The 25,019-nt window shown below is 44.1% G+C and overlaps 1 protein-coding gene and 1 pseudogene across 1 annotated transcript; both read right to left on the bottom strand.

The window, feature by feature from the left end:
- Positions 1 to 8,343: 8,343 nt before the first annotated feature.
- On the bottom strand, positions 8,344 to 11,443 carry LOC116222903 (NXPE family member 3-like). Its single transcript, XM_031578020.2, is given in 6 exon segments — positions 8,344 to 8,801; positions 8,804 to 9,034; positions 9,244 to 9,431; positions 9,955 to 10,022; positions 10,557 to 11,294; positions 11,351 to 11,443. Coding segments are annotated over 6 exon segments (1,662 nt in total). The 3' UTR covers positions 8,344 to 8,457.
- Positions 11,444 to 16,224: 4,781 nt separating this feature from the next.
- LOC105901062 overlaps positions 16,225 to 25,019 on the bottom strand; it is a 47,562-nt pseudogene continuing 38,767 nt past the window's right edge.

Raw genomic sequence — 25,019 nt, 5'->3', positions numbered from 1 at the left:
GGTAGAAACCATTAGGATGAATGTTCTGCCAAGGCTGTTATTTCTCTTTTGCTCTCTTCCTATTGCTGTCCCGGTATCTACTTTTAAGCTCTTAGATAGGCTTGTTTCCCGATTCATATGGCAGAACAAGAGGCCTAGAGTGAGACTCAAAGTTCTTTGCTTACGGAAAGAGAAGGGCAGTTTATCTTTGCCTCATTTCAGAAGTTATTATTGGGCAGCACAACTTAGAGTATTGGTCTCTTGGATGAGACTGGATATGGATACAAAATTACAAAAATACAAAAGTATCGAATCCAAACAAAACATATAATATCCTGTTTATATAGTAGAATTCATATGGAAAACATCTATCGACACACTGGATATAAAAGGTAAATAGAAATTGGAGGCTAACACCATTATTACAGATGATGAATGGGAAAGCTCTTGGATGTCCTGGCACAAATGTTTAAGTAATCCAACCTGGAGAGAATTTAGTTGGAAGCTAAGGATGAGATATTTTAAAACACCCTTAGTAATAGCTAAATATGACAAGAAGTATTCCCCTCTCTGCTGGAGAGGTTGTGGCCTAATAGGGGACTTTTCTCACATTTTCTGGGATTGCTCTAAATTGCAGAAGTTCTGGGAGGAGGTGAAGAGGGAGATAAGTGAGATCTTGAACTTAGACAGTTCGATTGACCCACAACAGCTGATTTTGGGAACTACATACAGTGCCCTCCACAATTATTGGCACCCCTAGTGAATATGAGCAAAACAGGCTATAAAAAAATATGTCTTTGCTGTTTATCCTCTTGGTCTTTCACTCAAAATATTCACAAAAATCTTACCTTTTCATTGAAGTAAAACTATTGAAAGAAAAAACAACTGTTGACATTAAATTAATATTTTTCCCCAAAATATGTGTGCCACAATTATTGGCACCCCTTAATTTAATGTTTTGTGCAGCCTCCCTTTGCCAAGATAACAGCTCTGAGTCTTCTCCTATAATGCGTGATGAGGTTGGTGAACACATGGCACGGGATCTGAGACCATTCCTACATGCAGTATCTCTCCAGATCCTTCAGATTCTGAGGTCGGCTTCAGCTCATCCCACAGATTTTCTATGGGGTTTAGGTCGGGGGACTGTGATGGCCATGGCAAAACCTTTATTTTGCCATCGGTGAATCATTTTTGTGTTGATTTTGAGGTGTGCTTCGGATCATTGACCTGCTGGAAGGTCCAGCCACAGCCCATTTTAAGCTGACTGGAAGGGGCTGTTAGGTTTTCATTTAATACCTGCTGGTTTTTGATGGAGTCCATGATACCATGTATCCTAACAAGATGTCCAGGGCCTTTGGAAGAAAAACAGCCCCACAACATCAAAGACCCGCCACCATACTTCACATTGGGTATGGGGGTCTTTTCTGTATGGCTATCTTTCTGTCTACGCCAAACCCACCTTTGATGTTTGTTGCCAAAAAGCTTTATTTTGGTCTCATCTGACCATATAACTTGGCCCCATTGAAAGTCTGACTTACATTTGGCAAACTGTAGGCGCTTTAGTTTGTAGTTGATTGACAGCAGAGGCTTTTTTCTGGCAACCCTCCAAAACAACTTGTGGTGATGTAGGTGGCGTCTGATGGTAGTTTTGGAGACTTTCTGACCCCAAGACTCAACTCACCTCTACAATTCTCCAGCTGTGATCCTTGGAGATTCTTTTTCCAGTCGAACCATCCTCCTCACGGTGCGTGGGGTCAATGTACACACAGGTCCTCTTCCAGGCTGATTCTTAACATCTCCTGTCGCTTTAAACTTCTTCATTATTTCCATGATAGTGGAAATGGGTATTTTCAACTCTTTAGAGATTTTCTTGTGCCCATTTCTTGATTTGTGCAGCTCCACAACTTTCCGTCGCACATCGTCACTGTGTTCTTGGGTCTTTCCCATAGTGATGAATGACTAATGGAATTTGGCCTGTGTCACCTCATATTTGTACGCCAGTGGAACAGGAAGTCATGGTTGACGTTGTGACGTTGGCGGCGCGTAAAACACGCAGCGGCTGGGGGCTCTCCAGACTATGATTTTGTTTTTGTTTTTAGTAATTGTTTAGTTGTAGTTTTAGTTTAGTTTTAGTTAAGTTTTAAGTGTAATAGCGGCTCGGGGTTCTCCCGATTATAAGATGCCATTGTTTGTAAACTGTTTCGTTGTAGTTTAGTTTAGTTTTAGTGAAATCGCTTAGTTGGTTGCCATGGCGACATGTACACAACTTGTACACAACTTGACTGTCTACAGTCGCCAGGATCTCCTAAACATTGGAGTACGGAGTGAACAATCTGTAAACAGCGACTTTACCCACACACACAGCATACCAGAGGATATAGCCCGGACAGCAGGCTCTCCATGGATTGTCATTCCCACGGGCAGGAGGAGGAGGCGCCGAAATGAAAGGAGACAAAAGCGAGGCTGCCGGGCTGGCGTTTACGCGCAGCTGAGAAGACGACCGCATAAACTGCCACTTCCTAGCATCTTCCTCTCAAATGCCAGATCCATCACAAATAAAATGGATGAGCTGAAGCTACAGATGGCAGCAAACGGACTCGTACAGGACTGTTGCATTCTGCTGATAACGGAGACCTGGCTCCACTCATCCATTCCAGATACGGCCATAGAGCTAGCAGGACGCACAGCTCATCGCCAGGACAGGAACAGTAACTCCGGTAAGAGCAGAGGAGGGGGGCTATGCATTTATGTCAACAACAACTGGTGTACCAACGCCACGACCATCGATAGCCACTGCTCTCCAGACCTCGAGTATTTAACTGTTAAATGCAGACCCACGTACCTCCCACGGGAGTTTACTGTTGTCATGGTGACTGCTGTGTATATACCACCGGATGCTAATGCCAAGTCAGCCCTTAGTCACTTGTACAATGCCATCAGCCTTAAACAAAACACCTATCCAGAGGCAGTACACGTGATAGCAGGCGACTTCAACCATGCTGATTTGAAGGTAGTGCTCCCTAAGTTCTACCAACACATAAAATGTGCTACCAGGGGAGAAAATACACTGGATAAAGCCTACTCAAATATCAAGCATGGTTACAGGGCTACACAGCTACCCCACCTTGGCTTGTCTGATCACATGTCCCTACTACTCTTACCGGCATACACCCCCCTTAAGAAAAAAGCCCACACAACAAAGACTATTAAGACTTGGCCTGATGATGCCTCTCAGCAGCTGCAGGACTGTTTTGAAACCACCAACTGGAATATTTTCAAGCACCAGGACCTGGAAGTGTACACCTCGACTGTTTTGTGCTACATCAAACACTGTGTCAACACTGTCACAGTGGACAGGCGCATCCGGGTGTATCCTGTGGCATCACGGTGGGCCAGCTAGCAGAGGGGTGTGGTGTCCGTGTGGCGGTCTGGCTGCCACACCACAAGATGGCTGCCAGTGGCACTACATCTCCCAGAATGCAGCAGCACCCAACCAGGTGTAGGTGCTTAAGGCACCTGATGGAAGGGGCATTTAAGACAGGTGGTGCCTGTTGTGAAAGAGCGAGCCACGAGAGCAGGAAGAGCCAGAAGGGAGAACAGAGAGCACTTGACGTGTGGGTGAAGCCGTTGTGGAAACGCTTGCTGAAGCGCTTGCTAAGCCGCATCCGGAAGGGGGAAGGCTAGCCCCAAGCCGGGAAGGACCTGGACGGAGGAACTTTAAGCTGCAACTACAGTGGGTGGGATGTAAGTGAGGAGCAACTTTATGAAGCCTATGTTTTTGCCTTTGAAGAACTTTTATGTTTGCTTCCTGAAAGCCTTTGTGTTGGTGAATAAACCTGATCCTCGTTTGAAAGCACTTTTGCCTGCTCTGTCCTGTTAATTACGCACTGCCCTACACCCAGCTTAGTGGTAAAGCCTCTCATGATGCCACAATCCTAACCAGAAGCCCTGGATGACAAAAGAAGTCAAAGTGCTGTTGAAGGAGAGGAGCGGCGCCTTCAGGTCTGGGGATGAGGCACAGTACAGGACTGCCAGAGCCAACCTGAGGAGGGGCATCAGGGAGGCCAAGACAGCATACAAGAGGAGGATTGAGGACCACTTCAGCAGCAACAACATACGGCAGGTGTGGCAAGGGGTCCAACACATCACCAACTACAGGTCCAGCAACCTAACTGCAGCCGACGGTGATGACTCGCTGGCTGAGGGGCTAAACTGCTTCTTCACACGCTTTGAAGTTGATACACCGGATGTGACCACGCCACTTCCACTAGACCCCTGTAGCCACACCCTCACAGTGCAGGCACAGGAGGTAAGGCGTGTTCTGCGGGCAGTGAACCCAAGAAAAGCTGCTGGACCAGACGGTGTGACTGGGAGGGTGCTGAGGGACTGTGCAGACCAACTGGCTGGTGTGTTCACCAACATATTCAACCAGTCCCTATCCCAGTGCTTGATTCCACCCTGCCTGAAGTCCTCCACAATCATTCCTCTACCAAAAAAGACCACTGCCAGCACCCCTAACGACTACCAACCAGTGGCACTGACACCTATCATCATGAAGTGTTTTGAGAAACTGGTCCGGAGTCACATCACAACAAGCCTGCCACCCACTTTTGACTCCCACCAGTTTGCATACAGAGCAAACAGGGCTACAGAAGATGCTATTGCCACGGCTCTCCACACCACACTTACACACGTGGAACAGAGAGGGAATTACGCCAGGCTGCTCTTCATAGACTTCAGCTCTGCTTTCAACACGATCATACCAAGCAGACTGGTCACCAAACTGATGGACTTAGGGCTCTCACAGCAAATCTGCTACTGGATCAGAAATTTCCTGACAGACCGCTCCCAGAGGGTTGGAGTAGGATCCCATCTCTCCTCAGCTCTCAGCATCAGCATCGGCTCCCCGCAGGGCTGCGTGTTGAGCCCCCTACTCTACACCATCTATACCCATGACTGCACCCCCACCCACCCGAGCAATGCCATCATTAAGTTTGCAGATGATACAACCGTGGTGGGGCTCATCTCAGGAGGAGATGAGACTGCATACAGGGAGGAGGTGCAAAGGCTGTCGACATGGTGCACCTTGAACAATCTTGTCCTCAACACCTCCAAGACAAAAGAGCTGATAGTCGACTATAGGAGGAAAAAATCGGACATGCAGCCTATTGCCATCAATGGGGAGAGAGTGGAGAGGGTATCAGACTTCAGCTTCCTGGGCACTCACATCGAGGAGGACCTTTCCTGGACCAGAAACACCATTGCACTGCTGAAAAAGGCACAACAGAGGCTGTATTTCCTGAGGTTACTCAGGAAGAACAAATTAAAAAAGAAACTGTTAGTCTCCTTTTACCGCTGCTCTGTAGAGTCAGTGCTAAGCTATGGCATCTCGCTGTGGTTTGCCAGCTGCACGGCAGCAGAAAGAAAGGTACTCCAGAGGGTCATTAACACAGCGCAAAAAGTAATTGGCTGCTCTCTTCCACCTCTTGAGGACATTTATAAAACACGCTGCCTCAGAAAAGCCCACAGTATCCTCAGAGACTCAACACACCCTGGTTACCACCTATTTGAACTGTTGCCCTCAGGGAGACGCTTTAGGACCATCATAGCAAAAACAGACAGGCTGAGAAACAGCTTCTATCCCAGAGCCATCATAGCACTTAACAATGCACAAAACTGACCTGTATTTGTCTCTCTGTTGTGTTATATGTCTTGTGTTTTTATAGTGTAAATATGTATATATATATGTTCAATCTATATTTTTATTGTTTTTGTGTCTGAGAGCTGCTACCTCAAATTTCGTTGTAATTGTGCAATGACAAATAAATATATTCTATTCTTAAGAGTTCCTTATCAAACAGGTGAACTTAAAAATGTAAAACATGACTGGAAATATACTTCAGTTAGATTTTAATTATAAGATTTTTCTAGGGGTGCCAATAATTGTGGCACACATGTTTTGGGGAAAAATATTTATTTAATGTCAACAGTTTTTTTTTTTCTTTCAATAATTTTACTTCGATGAAAAGGTAAGATTTTTGTGAATATTTTGAGTGAAAGACCAAGAGGATAAACAGCAAAGACATATTTTTTTATAGCCTGTTTTGCTCATATTCACTAGGGGTGCCAATAATTGTGGAGGGCACTGTATACTGTATATAATCAGAGTTATGATGTTAACAGCCCACAAAATGATCACAGTAAACTGGCTCAGGCCCCACCTACCTACCGTGGGCTCAGAGGCTCCAGGCTGTGAATTGTATGGAAAGTTTAACTGCAAGCCTACGACTCCGGATGGACATTTACTTAGCAAGATGGACACCTGTTACAATGTATTGGTTAAAATGATCATTCGGTTGACATTTGACTGGACAAGCTGGATTGAATATGAAACTGTGAATTCATTGGGATAACCCTTCTGTCATTTGTGTTTTCTTTTTATTTGGTATACACTTGTATTATATATTGTTATTTTGATATGGTATTATAATTATATATAATATTGTATGACATGATGTGTGAGACTCACTGTCAAGGAACTTGTTCTAATAAAAGTAAAAGTAAATAAATAAATAAATAAATTATGTCAATCATTTATTTAGAGACATTAAACATTGAATGGGGTCAAATTGACCCCAAACATAATAGGAGGGTTAACCAGTCCACCTTCAAACACTTGCCAAAAATGCCAGTATGGCTGGGCAGAACACGAAAAGTACAAGACATACGAATTTACCATATCATACCATGTCACATAGTTTCCACAAGTGTCTAAATTTAGCACCAGTGTATACAAATTAGTAAGTTAATGTATTTTTATGTAGTTCAGTAATGTGTAGTTCAACATTTTTATTTAATTATTGACTTTCAGAAGATGATTAACTAATAAGTGTTAGGTACTCCACCTTTGTATTGCCATCTACCACACCCAGGATGTACATGTCATAACATGATACGGCATGATCTACTCAACATATTACTTTACAGCACTCCCAACATGCTTTATGTAGAATACTGTATACTATTATATCCAAACTGGTCCTAAAACTACATTACTAAAGCCAGAGATGATCACCTGGACATATACCAAAGGTGTTTCCACTTACTTTTTCTTTTTCCTTCCTTCTCTGACAGGATCACTCATTTTTCAGCAGCTAATTGATTGGACCCTGCAACTGAAATTAATACATTTATACATAGGTGTACAATAGACCGACAAATGCAAACTTTCGTTAAACCTCCGCTACAGTGAATATAGTGAACACAGATGACATCTTATACAACATACCATATCAGCAATTGCTGGACTTCAGCGCGTTAGTCGCAAACAAATGTGATTTCACATCCTTGGCGACCTAGATTTATATCATTGATTTTCACCCCGCCTACACGGGCAGTCATCATCGGCAAGGTGTTTCCATTTACTCAGAAAACATGCTGCATCAAAGGAAGCGAAACTCAGTTCTGCGTTCACTCCTCTGAATGAAGATTAAAGTTCATAAACCTCATGTTCTCACCACCTCTGCTAAGCCTGTGTTCCATGACTGTGGTCCAAACTAAAACTGTACCCACTACATAGTTTATGAGTAACTTTGTTGATTCTGTTGAATGACCAGTCCAGACAGGAGGCTGCTACACTTGTGATCAGGTGGGAACAGACGGCTTACAAGCTGTGTGCCTGGAGTTGTTCTGCTGTTGGTGTTTGCAAGGTGAGGCTGTTGGGTGTTAGCTTGCTAGTTTTGGACAAACACTCCATAATGCCTATAAGTATTGTCGTTTTAATTGTGTACTCAACATTTACAGGTGTATTTGTTTGCCTTGCTTGTAAAAGTCTCTAGAATTGCAACACTGTTTTAAGTCTACCAGTCCATTCGTCTTCCAACACCATATCACAACTCAGGACTAAACACCATCAGTTTAATTAACTGAATGGATGAAAATTCCTTGACCAGGTCAGGTCATTTATCGTGGAAAATTGTCTTCCTGAGTATTGTTCCCCCCCCCCCCCCATTCTTTCTAGTCCAACAGGGTCAGACATGTTCAACTGACTGTGAATTAATCTGTGTATAGGTGGGAACCATTTGGAGTTCTTTGAGTTCTCAACCCATCTTCAATAGGGTTATCGTCATCTATTGCATCCCAGGGCTCACAGTTGGGCTGATGATTCAGGACAGGGTAGTGCAGCAGCGCTCTTCTCAAGCTGGGTGGAAATGGAAACTCAAGGAAAACCTGTAAAATCTAGGCACCAAAATCTCAGCAACCTGTATCAAGATGTGTATTCTACGGAACGCCTAAAGTCACGCAAGGTGATATTTTCTATCTTGTGCGCATTACACAATTATCTTGTGCGCTAAAGTTATTATCTTGTGGGAACAAGTTGTTATCTTGTGCGCATAACACAATTATAATTTGTGGTAACAAGGTAAGCATCTTGATAAGTAACTTGTTTCCACAAGATAATAAGTTGTGCACACAAGATTAAATAAATATGATCTTACGTGATTTTAAGGGCTCCTGTTTGGCTGGACAAATGTGGGACAGGATGAGATCGATCATGTTCTTCACAATGTCTGGGGGAGGGTGCAGAAGGTGGGGCTGGGTGGGGTGCGCCAGAGTCATGTCCCACGCGTCCAGCAGCACCACCCCCCGCAGGCTGCGGAACATGGCCCTCAGTACAGAGTCCAGCTGCACGGAGAACCAGTCGCTGTTGTACAGGCTGTAGTCCGGGTCCAGCTTCTGCGGGTTGGCCCTGCGCACCACCACCAGCGTGCCTGGCGCCTGGTCCAGAAGGCGGGCTAAGGCGCGGCGGATATGGCGCAGTCCTCTACGGGGAATGTACTGAAGTGCGATCAGATGCTCAGAGCCACAATGGTGTCATGGCCGCCTGGCAAGCCGTCAAGCTCGTTGGCCACATAGCGCAGCTCGCTGGAGGAGACGGTGGAGAAGCGGATGGGCGGGCCGTGGCAGCGGTACTTCAGCAGGATGTTGTGGACGCTGTCTACAGCCATAAAGGGCCCCACGTTCTTTGGGCTGTGGAGGTTGAATTCCTTCAGTTCTGTAGGTTTAGGGACAGAGAGAGAGAGACCAAAAAGATGGACAAAGGCAGAGAGAGAGACAGATAGAGAGAGATTACATGGAGAAGTAACAAAAGTGAGACGAGTTAGGCAAAGTGAACGTGTGCATGCAATTTAAAAATGCATTGCTGAATTTGAAAATATGATGACAGGAAAAACACACTTCAGCCTTATGCAGATCAGTGCTGACCTGGAACAAAGGCGTTGAGGTACTCAAACCACTGTCGAACCGTAGAGTCTCCATACATGTAAAACAATTTTCCGTGAAGACACTGGGTAATGGCGGAGGAGTCATTGAACTGTTGTATTGGGATTCCAGCTAAAGGTCTCCAAGAACCCTGGTAGTAATACCCAGACGGCAGGAACTTTGCCTGGTCTCTGCAAACCAAAGACAGCTCTGCGGAGGAGAAGTAGAATTAGAACTCTGCTGCATGCATGCACATGTGTGGACACACACAAACATGCGCACACACACACGCACACAGATGTATTTATAAAATACACCAAAGCCACAGATTACTACACTTTGAATACCATTATTAAAACACACACACACACACACACACACACACACACACACACACACACACACACACATATATATATATATATATACTTCAACATTGAAAACCTAACAAAAAACATCTTCAGGTTATTGTATATTATAACTACCATTGCCCTGGACCTGTTCAATCATAATCCAGTTCAATATTTTAGTCCGAGATCTGACCCAATGGGGTGAAGCAGAGAGAGTGAGAAAGGCTCACTCACCAACCCCACCACACACCCTCCCTTCCTGTATCCCACTCCTTTTTCCTTTTCCAACGAAGCCTGTGTTCGGTCACACCTTCAACTAAATTGTTACTTTGTTCCTTTTAATAGAGATTGCTCTTTCTCTTACCTTTCACTGCGGGCAAAATAGTTATGTTGTCCATTCCGAGGGCTTGGACTGGAGCTTTGATGGTAGAGCTGTGACAAAAGATGAGAGAAAATCATCTTATCTTTCCCCCAGGTCCCTGTCCCACAGTGGTGAATAGACTGCGCATTGGTTAGCCAAAGGTGACACTGGCAAATAAAAGTCACTCAGTATTTATCTTTGTTCCTCAGAACTGTCCACTAGATGCACTTATCTAATATTGGCACTAATGGCCAAAGTACAGAAGGTTGATATCCTTAGTAAAATAAGACTATATCGAGTTTCACATTAATTCATCACATATTAATGTACTCAAAATCAGCTGATGGCTGGATTGTTATATGGATTGTCCCATCACCCAGTTTTACTGCCATAATTTGAACATGTCGGATAGTGATTAGACAGTGCTTTTATTTCTGCTTCACAATATTAACAAGCGCATTAGTCAGTGACCTATTGTAACAATGAATTTGTGGCAGACAGAATAATATTTCTAGTTTGGTTCATACACTGAAACCAAAGGTCTGACTGTAAGACTCAGCTCAGAATAAAGAGTGGAGGATGGAGGTACCCATATATGCCCATACCTCAAGAACAGCATTGACTCTGTGGGGGTGAGCAGGTGTTTCTTGTAGTCCCCCTTTGGCATGGTTGATGCGCGTGTCGCAGTCCAGCATCCTGGGTTTGTAGCAGTACCAGGGCTCACCTGTGTGCGGATCTGTGTAGTTGCACAGTGCCGGCTGACGGGGTCCGGTGGGCAGGCACAGGTTGCAGACGGTGGTCTCGGACAGGAAGCCGGAGCGGAAGAGGCTCTTAAAGAAAACGCGGTCCGGCCGCTCCTCCCTCAAGCGCCGCAGCACGGCCACCGCCTCGCTTGAGTGCACCAGCTTCACCTCCACCTGCGCGGCCCCCGCCCACAGCAGCGGGAGCTCCACCGCGTACAGGCCATCCTGCCGGTCCACGACCCGGCCCGATGCACCGGCACCAATCTCTGGGGAACGAATCCGGGCCAGCAGGAAGTCCCCGCCATACCTCTTGGGCTGGCCCAGGAAGTTCTGTATGTGGACCAGCACTTCCAGCTTGCCGCCCACCCGCCACGTGGCTTGGCCCGAGATGTTGGTGGGCGGCTGGATCACAAAATAACTGCGAGCCGGGTCGCTGCTCTGGCGGACCGGCACCCCCAGCGCAGGCCAAGAAATGGACTCCAGGAGGTAGCGCTCCTCATGGGCCTCCACTCGGGACGCCTCCTGGCCCAGGTTGGGACAGTAGCTGCGAGGCAGGAAGGGTCCAGAGGGCTTGAAGACGGAACTGATGCTGCTCTGGAGCTGGAAGAGTAACAAGTAACAAGTTCAGTTTTATGAGTAACAGTAACATTACTGACCTCCAGAGTGTGAATGTTCTGCAAGAGGAAGATGACTCCTGACAGCGCAAGGACGAGGAAGATGAGGGCATATTTGGACAGGTTTCCTTCCATCTTGTGCGGTTAAATCAGTGTATTATACGGCTGTTAAGAATGTTCCAAAAACTTTCGTTTATTTGAATAGGCGTGTTTTCAGGGTCGCTTGTTGTTTTTCTCACAGTGTTTGCCCTTTCTGCTTACACTTCCCATCCAACGCCGCCGCTGAAGTGTCCTCTTTTTCACAAACTCAACTATGGTCACCCTACATATAATAAACAAATTAGCCTACTAACCTCGACCATGGCCGTATTAAGACTTCATGGTGCCCCTGGGCAACAGTGACTCTCTGGTGCCCACCTACCCCCACCCCGCAGAACACAAACCATACCTATCCACCGGGGTGTATTGGTCCTTGAGTAGAAATACTTTCTTACTGTACTCAAGTATTATTTCTGAGTATCTGTACTTTACTTGATTGTTTTTTTATACATACTTTTTGCTTAATACTGCTCCACTACATTTTCCATACATTGATGTAACCTATGTAAGGAATAATGCACTGGGAGCAAGTCAGTTATAAGAAAATAACCGTTCGACAGGGGGATGCTACCGTTTACCCCCCTGAAGTGCGGTTATTGTCCATAACTCACTTGCTCCCAGTCCATTATCCCGCTTATATCACAGCAAACTTGCCAAAGTAATTAATGCATATGCTGTAAATTATGTTTAATGTGAACTTATGTTATTAGAAATCATAACTTAATACAGCGCAGAACTATTGTTTTATCTTTTGTTGACCATAATGAAATATCATTACTAATCTCAACAGGTATATTATTCGTCTAAATCATAAGAGAGTTTATACTTTTACTTTTGGTATCTAAGTAGGATATACAGACTTAAATCTGCTATAATCTACACAGAAAATGAGAACATGAGCACATGTAGGCTACAAAACAAATCAAGCTTTATTTATTTAATCGAACTCGCCCAAAAACAAGGCAGAAGCCTGCCAAGTAGCCTACGTCTTTCAACCAGTATATGGCGACATTAATAGCACTTTCTTAACAATGCATAGTATAGTTATCATTATCAATCTTCATTGCAATTATAGCACACCAAACAATGAAATCTGACATTACAAAAAGCAATCCAACGTTAGTTGGATTCAGTTATCATTAAACTCACAACACCGCAAATAAGCATTGCAGTTCACAAAGCTTTCCAAAACTTAAATAGCTAACAAGAAGTGATGACGGCTTTCAAAAACATCGGCGAGGTTATGCATTTAGTGACACACACGTACACTGTTCAAACCTTTGCAAGCGCAGTGAGTCTACTAACGAACTATCATTTCAGAACCATTTGGAGCAGACAGCACACACACACTTTGCCTTCTGAAAAACACAGATTTACACTGTTCAAACCTTAGCAAGCGCATTTTTTTTTTTTTTAAAGTGGCCGCATTTCTACACTCTTTTAACTGTCGTTTTGCATTACCGCTAAATTGCTGCTCGTTCTGTTGGTCCCTCTTTCGCTGAGTTTGTGCATGGTGTTTGGAACGTCAAATTGTGCTAATGTGGGGTCAGAATGAAACATATATTTTTTTTTTAATAAAAAATACATCGGTTGCTTGGTGCCCCTGGAGTCTTGGTGCCCCTGGGCAGTTGCCCAGTTGCCCATACGGTTAATCCGGCCATGACCTCGACCGTTCGGTCATGACCTGAAATATCAAACCGAGGCTTTGGGTATCAACTTATCGCGAAGTTGATACGCCAAAGCCTCAGTTTAATATTTCCCCACATGACCGAACAGTCAAGGTTAGTAAGTTGTTTATTGATTAATGACCACTGTCATTGGCAACGGGTTTTGTGCTTCTAATTCACATCTTTCATATCATTCACCAAATAGTCCGGTCATTTAACCCTTCTCTTATGTTTGAGGTCAATATGACCCCATTCAATGTTTAACGTCTCTAAATAAATTATTGACATAATTTTTTTTTCTCGATATTTAATGACTTTTCCTAATTTAATGGGGACAACTGGGTAAACATAAAATAAAAATGAAGATATGTTTTCAATGTCCTGTACACATGCTGTACGCATAGGTGTTCTTTGGGGTCAATTTGACTCCAGGCTGTTTTAATTGTATAAAATATATAAGAAATATCAACATTTTACACACATTGTTACTATTCTTGGTAACATTAATCGTTTTTCATTCCGAATGTTATAGATAACAACAATATGTACTTAAAAATAATATGAAGCCATAAAAACACCAAAACGATATCTCTTTCCTATTTTAGGTCAATCAGTGAGATTTTATGGTGATCTGCTTATTTCTCCATAGTCGCGTAACAGGTATTCTGGATGTATAAGGGGGGTGGGTGGGGGGGCTGTTTTATTTAAAGGGCTATTTAGGTAGTCAACAAACAAACATAAAGTACCTGATAAACTTGGGTACAATTTTTTATTATAATACATTTTTTGGAGGTTTAAATTGCTGGGGTAAAATTGAACCCAAGGATAAAAGGTGTTAGTAAATTTGAAAGTAATAGGAGGGTTAACGTAACGGAAAGTCGTTGTAAGTCAGCAAGTAATGGCTTATACGCTAAACCTGACACTTTAAAGTTCTATTTGCTTGAATAACTATTTTTTTCTTAGTGGAAGTTACGAAATGGCAACAAAATCATTAAAAATAGGTATTTTAGAGGAATTTTTTCTATTGTTTTGTCAAGTAAACGTATAATAAGCGGGATAATAAATCCCTTCAGGACGAACCAAGACCCCTCCGCTGCGCAACTGTAGTATTTCCAGTTGGGAATTCATATTCGTTTATAAAAGAGTAAACGTTCTTGTTTAGTGGAATGCATTTCGTCTTCAGCTCCCTTAGCCTCAGAAGGACTTTCCTTGCTAAGTTGACATTGGTCTGTTCTGCATTGGAACTTCTCTTACATCTTTACAGATAGGCACACGAACATTTACAAATTCTTCATGATGCATAATAGTTCACTTTATTTGAATATAGTTTTACATTGTTCTTCCAGGGTTCATGCTAAGCGCACGGAGCAGGTAAGTAAAAATAAGCAGTCTGTTGCAATTGTAAGCAGGTGGTTTGAGTGCGATGGGGGGCGGGGTCCAGCCCGTTGCGTGTTGCGATCACTGGTCTGTGTACTTTCGATATACCCCACGTCTGGCGGTCGCGGAGAGGAGGCCAGCGTATCAGGTATTATTCTGGTGCACCCAATGTCTTGTTGTTTTCCGGGGAATTGGGTTCCCCGGCGGGTTTTTGTGTGTGTGTAAGTGCGTGTGCACGTGTGAGCAGAAAGAAAAGCAAGCTCATATTTTGTGCAAAGTGCTTTGTCTGTATTACAGAGGAATAGGAGGGGATAGCCTTGGCTTGCTGTGCTTATGGGTTGCTGTGGATGCCTTCTGGCTCTTGATGTGTATTTTATCACTGACCTTATGATTGGGATGAATTTAACGTATTTTATCTGATTGTACTTTGCCCATCTGAAACACATGAATTTGCTGTGTATTTATTGCTAATTTATATATCCATCTGTCCCTGTGAATAGGCCTATATTCATGTTATTTATCTATTTATTAATCCGCACTTGGCACTTTACATGGATGTGATGCGTGTTTTGGCCACTGCTCTCTTACCAGGGTGCTTTTAGAAAATATAATATAAAGAGAAATAAAAGTCCTTGCTTTTCCCTAAACCTTTGTCTGCGTGTGACTTGATTCAGTGCCCAGGTAATGCTGTCCAAATAAGGTAACCTGCAGGGGGCAGCAATTAGGCTGGTAAATAGCCCCTTTACACAATGGCTTATCTCTATGACGTGAAAAAACATGGCATACAGTAAGCTACATTTACAAGTAGCCAAATGGCATAATAAAAACATAATATCAGTGGTTCGTTGGTAGTACAAGCAAACATCGTACAGAAGGAATTGTGCACAGATTACATTGGTAGAGCCTAATCCTTTGTGGTATGTGCTATTTTCAGAACGCCCACATGTGCCTGTATCCTGCATAATGCTATGCATGATGCTTCATGTCTTTTCCTGACTAACACTATAAAACCAAGTTCTGTGCAAAATGTTGTTGGGTGTTAGCTTGCTAGTTTTGGACAAACACTCCTTAATGCCTATACGTATTGTCGTATTATTTGTGTACTCAACATTTACAGATGTTTTTGTTTGCCTTGCTTGTAAAAGCAAAGTGACACTGAAAAATATCTCACAATGTCTCTAGAATTGCAACACTGTTTTAAGTCTACCAGTCCATTCGTCTTCCAACACCATATCACAACTCAGGACTAAACACCGTCAGTTTAATTAACAACATCAGTTATTTGGAACAGCAGTAGCAGAAGGATGAAAATTCCCCGACCAGGTCAGGTCATTTACCGTGGAATATTGTTTTCCTGCTTTGTTTTGTGACACTGCAGCAATCAAACATTGCTCTGCGCGATGTGTCTGAGTACCGCGGACACACTGCGGGGGATTGTTCAACTGGCTGTGAATGAATCTGTGTTAAAAGTAGGTGGGAACCATTTGGAGTTCTTTGAGTTCTCAACCCATCTTCACAGAGGGTTATCGTCATCTATTGCATCCCAGGACTCACAGTTGGGCTGATGATTCAGGACAGGGTAGTGCAGCAGCGCTCTTCTCCAGCTGGGTGGAAATGGAAACTCAAGGAAAACCTGTAAAATCTTGGCACCAAAATCTCAGCAACCTGGATCAAGATGTGTATTCTACGGAGCGCCTAAAGTCCTGCAAGGTGATATTACACAATTATCTTGTGCGGAAAAGATAATTATAATTTGTGGGAACAAGGTAAGCATCTTGATAAGTAACTTGTTTCCACAAGATAATAACTTGTGCACACAAAATAAAAACAAATATGACCTTTTATGATTTTAAGGGCTCCGTAGTATTCTCATGCCAAAATGTCACTACTTCAACTCTTTTCTCTCCCTCCGTCCTCTACCCCCCACCCCTCCATCTGCTGGCTAGCTCTTCTTCTTCTCCTGTTTGGCTGGACAAATGTGGGACATGATGATATCGATCATGTTCTTTACAATGTCCTGGGGAGGGTGCAGAAGGTGGGGCTGGGTGGGGTGCGCCAGAGTCATGTCCCACGCGTCCAGCAGCACCACCCCCCGCAGGCTGCGGAACATGGCCCTCAGTACAGAGTCCAGCTGCACAGAGAACCAGTCGCTGTTGTACAGGCTGACCTCTGGGTCCAGCTTCTGCGGATTAGCCGTGCGCACCACCACCAGCGTGCCTGGCGCCCGGTCCAGAAGGCGGGCTAAGGCGCGGCGGATATGGCGCAGTCGCCGCAGGTACACCTCTACGGGGAATGTGCTGAAGTGCGACCAGATGCTCAGAGCCACAATGGTGTCATGGCCTCCTGGCAGGCCGTCAAGCTCGTTGGCCACGTAGCGTAGCTCGCTGGAGGAGACGGGTAAGCGGATGGGCGGGCCGTGGCAGCGGTACTTCAGCAGGATGTTGTGGACGCTGTCTACAGCCATGAAGGGCCCCATGTTCTTTGGGCTGTGGAGGTTGATCTCCTTCAGTTCTGTAGGTGGAGGGACAGAGAGAGAGAGAGAGAGAGAGAGAGATTACATGGAGAAGGCACAAAAGTGAGTCAAAAATTACTTTTGACAAGTTAGTTAGACAAAGTGAACGTGTGCATGCAATATCAAAATGCATTGCTGAATTTGAAAATATGATGATGGGAAAAACATTTGTCAGCATTATGCAGATTAGTGCTGACCTGGAACAAAGGCGTTGAGGTACTCAAACCACTGTCGAACAGTAGAGTCTCCATACATGTAAAACAGTTTCCCTTGAAGACACTGGGTAATGGCGGAGGAGTCATTGAACTGTTGTATTGGGATTCCAGCTAAAGGTCTCCAAGCACCCTGGTAGTAATACCCAGACGGCAGGAACTTTGCCCGGTCTCTGCGAACCAAAGACAGCTCTGCGGAGGAGAAGTAGAATTAGAACTCTGCTGCACGCATACACATGTGTGGACACACACACAAACACGCGCACACACACACACACACACACACAAACACACATATGTGTGTGTGTGTGTGTGTATATATACAGTGCCCTCCTAAATTATTGGCACCCCTAGTGAATATGAGCAAAACAGGCTATAAAAAAATGTCTTTGCTGTTTATCCTCTTGGTCTTTCACTCAAAATATTCACAAAAATCTTACCTTTTCATTGAAGTAAAATTATTGAAAGAAAAAAAAACTGTTGACATTAAATATTTTTCCCCAAAACATGTGTGCCACAATTATTGGCACCCCTAGAAAAATCTTATAATTAAAATCTAACTGAAGTATATTTCCAGTCATGTTTTACATTTTTAAGTTCACCTGTTTGATAAGGAACTCTTAAGAGGTCAACCATGACTTCCTGTTCCACTGGCGAACAAATATGAGGTGACACAGGCCAAATTCCATTAGTCATTCATCACTATGGGAAAGACCCAAGAACACAGTGACGATGTGCAACGGAAAGTTGTGGAGCGGCACAAATCAAGAAATGGACACAAGAAAATCTCTAAAGAGTTGAAAATACCCATTTCCACTATCATGGAAATAATTAAGAAGTTTAAAGCGACAGGAGATGTTAAGAATCAGCCTGGAAGAGGACGTGTGTGTACATTGACCCCACGCACCGTGAGGAGGCTGGTTCGACTGGAAAAAGAATCTCCAAGGATCACAGCTGGAGAATTGTAGAGGTGAGATGAGTCTTGGGGTCAGAAAGTCTCCAAAACTACCATCAGACGCCACCTACATCACCACAAGTTGTTTTGGAGGGTTGCCAGAAAAAAGCCTCTGCTGTCAATCAACTACAAACTAAAGAGCCTACAGTTTGCCAAATGTAAGTCAGACTTTCAATGGGGCCGAGTTATATGGTCAGATGAGACCAAAATAAAGCTTTTTGGCAACAAACATCAAAGGTGGGTTTGGCGTAGACAGAAAAATGGTTCACCGACCGCAGAATAAAGGTTTTGCCATGGCCATCACAGTCCCCCGACCTAAACCCAATAGAAAATCTGTGGGATGAGCTGAAGCCGAGTCTAGAAACGTTGACCTCAGAATCTGAAGGATCTGGAGAGATACTGCATGTAGGAATGGTCTCAGATCCTGTGCCATGTGTTCACCAACCTCATCACGCATTATAGGAGAAGACTCAGAGCTGTTATCTTGGCAAAGGGAGGCTGCACAAAACATTAAATTAAGGGGTGCCAATAATTGTGGCACACATGTTTTGGGGGAAAATATTTATTTAATGTCAACAGTTTTTTTTTCTTTCAATAGTTTTACTTCAATGAAAAGGTAAGATTTTTGTGAATATTTTGAGTGAAAGACCAAGAGGATAAACAGCAAAGACATATTTTTTATAGCCTGTTTTGCTCATTTTCACTAGGGGTGCCAATAATTGCGGAGGGCACTGTACTATATATACATATATATATATACAGTGGGGAAAATAAGTATTTGAACCCCTGCCGATTTTGCAAGTTTGACCACTTGCAAAGAAATGTGTGATCTATAATTGTAATAGTAGATGTATTTTAACAGTGAGAAACAGAATATCAACAAAAAAATCCAGAAAACTGCATTTTATAACATTTATGACTTAATTTGCATTTGATACAGAAAATAAGTATTTCGAACCCCCTAGCAAAACATGACTTAGTACTTGGTGGAATAACCCTTGTTGGCAAGCACAGACGTCAGACTTTTCTTGTAGTTGGTCACCAGGTTTAAACACATCTCAGGAGGGATTTTGGTCCACTCCTCTTTGCAGATCCTCTCCAAATCCTTAAGGTTGCATTTTCAATGGGAGGGAATGAGGGAATGAGGTTCAAGCCCAATATTCCACGTTACATGGCCCCATCCATAGTCCCCTCGATGCAGTGGAGTCGTCCTGTACCCTTGGCAGAGAAACAGCCCCAAAGTATAATGTTTCCACCTCCATGCTTGACGGTGGGGATGGTGTCATATTCAGCATTCTTCCCCCTCCAAACGCGGCAAGTCGAGTTGATGCCAAAGAGCTTGATTTTGGTCTCATCTGACTACATCCTGTCTCCCAATCCTCCTTAGAATCATTTAAGTGTTCATTGGCAAACTTCAGACGGCCCTGTACATGTGCTTCCTTGAGCCTTGCGAGTGCTGCAGTACTTCAAACCATTACGGCGTAGTGTGTTGCCAATGGTTTTCTTGGTGACTGTGGTCCCAGCTGCCTTGAGATCATTCACAAGCTCCCCCTGTGTAGTTCTGGGGTTATTCTGCACCTTTCGGATGATCACCGATACCGCACGAGGGGATATCTAGCATGGAGCCCCAGATCTAGAGCGATTGACAGTTGTTTGGTGTTGCTTCCATTAACGAATAATCGCACCAATAGTTGTCTGCTTCTCACCAAGCTGCTTGCAGATGGTTTTGTAACCCATTCCAGCCTTGTGCAGGTCTACAATCTTATCTCTGACGTCCTTGGTCAACTCTTTGGTCTTGCCCATGGTGGTGAGGTTGAAGGTGTGAAGTATGATTCTTTGGACAGGTTTCTTTTATACACGTCACCAGTTGAGATCAGGTGTATCTTGTTAGGCCTAATGAGGACTAATCTGTGTGCTTCTTGGGCACATAACTGGTCATTGGGAGCCAGAATTCTTGCTGTTTGCTTCGGGGTTCAAATACTTATTTTCTGCATCAAATACAAATAAAGTCATAAATGTTATAAAATGCAGTTTTCTGGATTTGTTTGTTGATATTCTATTTCTCACTGTTAAAATACACCTACCATTACAATTATAGATCACACATTTCTTTGCAAGTGGCCAAACTTGCGAAATCGGCAGGGGTTCAAATACTTATTTTCCCCACTGTATATATATATCAAAATTGAAAACATAACAACATGGAAAACAGCTTCAGGTTATTGTATATTGTATATTATAACTACCATTGCCCTGGACCTGTTCAATCATTATCCAGTTCAATATTTTAGTCCGAGATCTGACCCAATGGGGTGCTAAGAGAGTGAGGCCCCATGCACATGAAGTCTAGTTTGCCTGAACCCGGTTTCATTTTTCACACGTATCCACTTTTCAAATTGCGTGCACATGAACCCAGCGAATCCGATTGAATCCGCTGTAGTACATCCCCCACGCCTGTTGGTGGCGCTTTAACGGTGCTACAGACAACTGAAGAAAACGGAGAAGAAGACAGGAGCATGCTAATACAGTGACATATGACAGTAGTCGAGCTCCAACTAGCAACGTTTAGCCTAGCCGCATAGCCTACATTTAATCTGCACAGTAACACATTATGGTGGTGTATAAAATCAGTGGTCAGAGCAGACTGTAGGTTAAGCGAAAATAATTATATTTGTTATTGATAATAAAGAGTTTAGAACAGTGCAACAAAGCAATGTGCAACATGACATCTGACGTCTGAGTTGTTTAAATGCCTGTGCTTTATGGAGATGCTGAGCTTGAGCACGAGAGACCACAATGCAAGTGGTGTGGATCCTAGATGTTCCCTGGTTTACTCTTTATTTGCTTCCAATGTCATGGTTTTATTACTAACAACAAATCAGGCATGAAAACGGGTCAGGGGTGAAAAAGGTGAGAAGGATATTACCCCTCTCGGGAGGTCTGGGGGCATGCTCCCCGTAAGAAAAATTTAAATATTGCATATTTTAAAGCATCAATCTGATGCATTTTGAGATGCTTTTTTTGCCAACCTGGGGAGAGCTGGAGAAACTTAACTTCAGCCATGAGTCAAAAATTATTATGGCCTCCGTACTAAGTATTATGCAAGCCATTTCATGCCAGCCTGTCACTGGGTCTAAAATTTACAGCAGTGTTTCTCAAACTTTTTCAATGCGTGACTTGGTTAAGTTACAAACTATAGTTCGCTCACAGCCTCATACTCCCATCACATACTCAGACACGCCAATGTATCACTAAACAATAAACACAACGATGCGCATACCGACCACGCGACCGAAGTAATTCACTACCAACCGTAGGCTAGCCGACTGGCATTAATATAGCCATCCTAGTAGTCAACTTTTCATAATTATGAGTTGTCCTAATCCAACGTCACACAACACAGAATAAAGTTATCATCTTGCTGTCTCCGCAGCAGGAGAAAAAAAATGCTGTTTGAATGCAGCTCCGCAGCGGGAGTGACCCTTCTTCTTGTCTATGTCAGAGGCATTCTCATTTAATTTAAATTGTCCCTGTCTTAAACCACTGATCCATGACCTTCTTAATAGATTAGGCTACTATTTAATAGATTAGGCTACTATTTTATAGATTAGGCTTCTACTGACTGTGTTCTCTTCGTTCTGAGTTGTATGTTAGAAATGTTGCAATAATTTACTTGTGGCCGTCGCGGACCACAACGGGGCACGCGCACCTGTTCGCAGTTAACTGAATATGAATACACCCCCCCCCCCCCCCAAAACGGCGCATTTCGCCGAAAGGTGAGGGATTTTCATGTCTGACAAATGTAGGCTATTGTTGAGGGCTTTGTCCTTCACATACTGTACCTCTGAAGTAATGTTAACGCTAGCTAGTAGCTATCACTATCGTTGTCTGACAGGACTAAAGCTAACGTAACATTCATCTTTATTACAGACCGTTTTGAAACTTCCGTCTATAATACAAATCTTTTCACGTCAGATTTGCTCATATAGTCTATTGCTGACACTTTTAAAACCCGGTTTCGTAAAATTGTCTGATGCAAATAGATTGAACAGTGATAGATTGGCTGTGTGGCTTGTTAATGTCATTAGGGAAATTCACGTGTAATAGCAGCAAGGTAATGGGAAGATTTTTTATACATTTTTTTAAGCTGCTATGACAGGCTGCCTCACTCCCTGCGCCATGGCAAACCATTCAGTTATTAAATAATGCCGGTGGTGTCCGTTGTTCTGGCTGGTCTCAAAAATTACGTCCAACTGGCTAAGTAAGACCACGAAAAACTATCTACATGTAGGTAGAGCAGCACTGAAGGGACCAGTATAGTTAATAAGACTATGCCATAGTCAATAATTCAATGATCTTATACCTAGTTATAATTGTTACTTTTATTTGGATTTAACTAGCATGTAAACATTCCTGGGTGAATATACCTTGGGCTGACCTGGGGAGTGAGGTGTGATATTAGACTCTCACCTTCCCCCCCAGGTCGACACAAAGAGCCCTGCACCCATGGCTTATTTGAATAGACGGTAACACCCCTAAACTCAGCTTTTTAAGAGCAGATCCCTGAAGGAATAAGTCAGATATGCTGAGGTGAAGCTCTGAGAGGAAGGGTGGATCTTCAAGTCTCTGTCTCACAGTGGTTGGCCACCATTGTACAAGAATAAACCTGAATCCTGACTGATCAAACCTAAGACTGAATCTTCAATTATAGTATAAAACGAATTACCATTAGCACACTATCCCAATACAAACAACTAAGCACAGTAGAAAAGTTTAAGTCACAAAAAGGAGCCACGTCATACATTTAGTCTATGTTGTTGCTGTTATGAAGTGAAGCAGTGGGGTTAATGGCCTGCTTTGACTGCACTGACTGGAGTGTTTTTGAGGCTGCATCTACATCACTAGACGAACTCACTGACACTGTGACGTCATACATTAGTTTCTGTGAAGACATGTGTGTACCCACCAAAACGTACTGCATCTTTAAAAACAATAAACCGTGGTTCACAGCAAAGCTCAAGCAGCTTCGTCAAGCCAAAGAGGAGGCCTTCATGAGTGGGGACAGGATCCTGTACAACCAGGCCAGAAACACATTGACTAAGGAGATCAGAGTAGCAAAGAGAAGCTACTCTGAAAAGCTGAAAAACAGGTTTTCAGCTAACGACCCTGCGTCAGTGTGGAGAGGCCTGCAGGACATGACCAACTACAGGAAATCCTCCCCCAACCCCATGGAGAACCCTCAACTGGCTGACGACCTGAATGTGTTTTACTGCAGGTTTGATCACCCCACATTCACACCCCTCACCCGCTCCAACTCAGACTTCACACAATCATCTCCACCCCCTGTTATCACCTCCCCTGACTCCCCACCGGCATTGACGGTCTGTGAAGAGGATGTGTACCAGCTCTTTCAGAGACAGAAGACAAGGAAGGCAGCAGGCCCAGAAGGTGTGTCACCCTCCTGCCTGAAAGCCTGCGCTGATCAGCTGGCCCCCATCTTCACACGGATCTTCAACAGATCTCTGGAGCTGTGTGAAGTCCCCTCCTGCTTCAAACGCTCCACCATCATCCCGGTTCCCAAGAAATCCTCAATCACAGGGCTGAATGACTACAGGCCCGTCGCCCTGACGTCTGTGGTCATGAAATCCTTTGAGAGACTGGTATTGACCCATCTGAAGGGCATCACAGGCCCCCTGCTGGACCCTCTGCAGTTTGCCTACAGAGCAAACAGGTCAGTGGATGATGCAGTCAACATGGGGCTGCACTACATCCTGCAACACCTCGACTCCCCAGGGACCTATGCAAGGATGCTGTTCGTGGACTTCAGCTCGGCGTTCAACACCATCATTCCAGAAGTCCTCCTCATCAAACTCACCCAGCTCACTGTGCCTGCCTCCACCTGTCAGTGGATCACAAACTTCCTGATAGACAGGAAGCAGCAGGTGAGGCTGGGTGAAACAACATCCAGCACCCGGTCAGTCAGCACTGGTGCACCTCAGGGATGCGTGCTCTCCCCACTGCTCTTCTCCCTCTACACAAACGACTGCACCTCAGGAGACCCATCTGTTAAACTCCTAAAATTTGCAGACGACACATCAGTCATCGGCCTCATCCGTGATGATGATGAGTCTGCATATAGGCGGGAAGTTGAACAGCTGGTCCTGTGGTGCGGTCGCAACAACCTAGAGCTGAACACGCTTAAAACCGTGGAGATGACAGTGGACTTCAGGAGGAGCCCCCCAGCGCTGCCCCCCCTCATCATACACAACAGTACTGTGTTGGCTGTGGAATCCTTCAGGTTTCTGGGATCCACAATCTCCCGGAATCTGAAGTGGGAACCCAACATCAACACCATCATCAAGAAGGCCCAGCAGAGGATGTACTTCCTGCGCCAGCTTAGGAAGTACAAACTGCCTCAGGCTCTGCTGATCATGTTCTACACCGCAGTCATAGAGTCTGTTCTGTGCACTTCAATCACTGTCTGGTTTGGATCGGCCACCAAACTGGACAAGAACAGACTCCAACGGACAGTCAGGTCTGCAGAAAAGATCATCGGTGCCAACCTGCCCACCATCCAAGACCTGTACACCTCCAGAGTCAGGAAACGGGCAGGAAAAATCACTGCAGACCCCTCACACCCCGGACACAAATTATTCAAACTCCTCCCCTCTGGTAGACGCTACAGATCACTGTTCGCCAAAACCTCCAGACACAAAAACAGTTTCTTCCCCCTCGCCGTCTCACTACTGAACAACTAACCCACTGTAGCATATATATTTATATTTATATATTTATCCCTGCACTTCTCGCTCTCTCCACTTCTTCTTGCACTACTGTTGTGCAACATTTCACAGCTACTGTATATAGCCATTCCGCCTTGTACATACTT

The sequence above is a fragment of the Clupea harengus genome, chromosome 2 (genome assembly GCF_900700415.2).
Source record: "Clupea harengus chromosome 2, Ch_v2.0.2, whole genome shotgun sequence".
Lineage (NCBI taxonomy): Eukaryota > Metazoa > Chordata > Actinopteri > Clupeiformes > Clupeidae > Clupea > Clupea harengus.
Note: the sequence above shows the minus strand (reverse complement) of the source record. Positions and strands in the feature narration are given on the sequence as shown.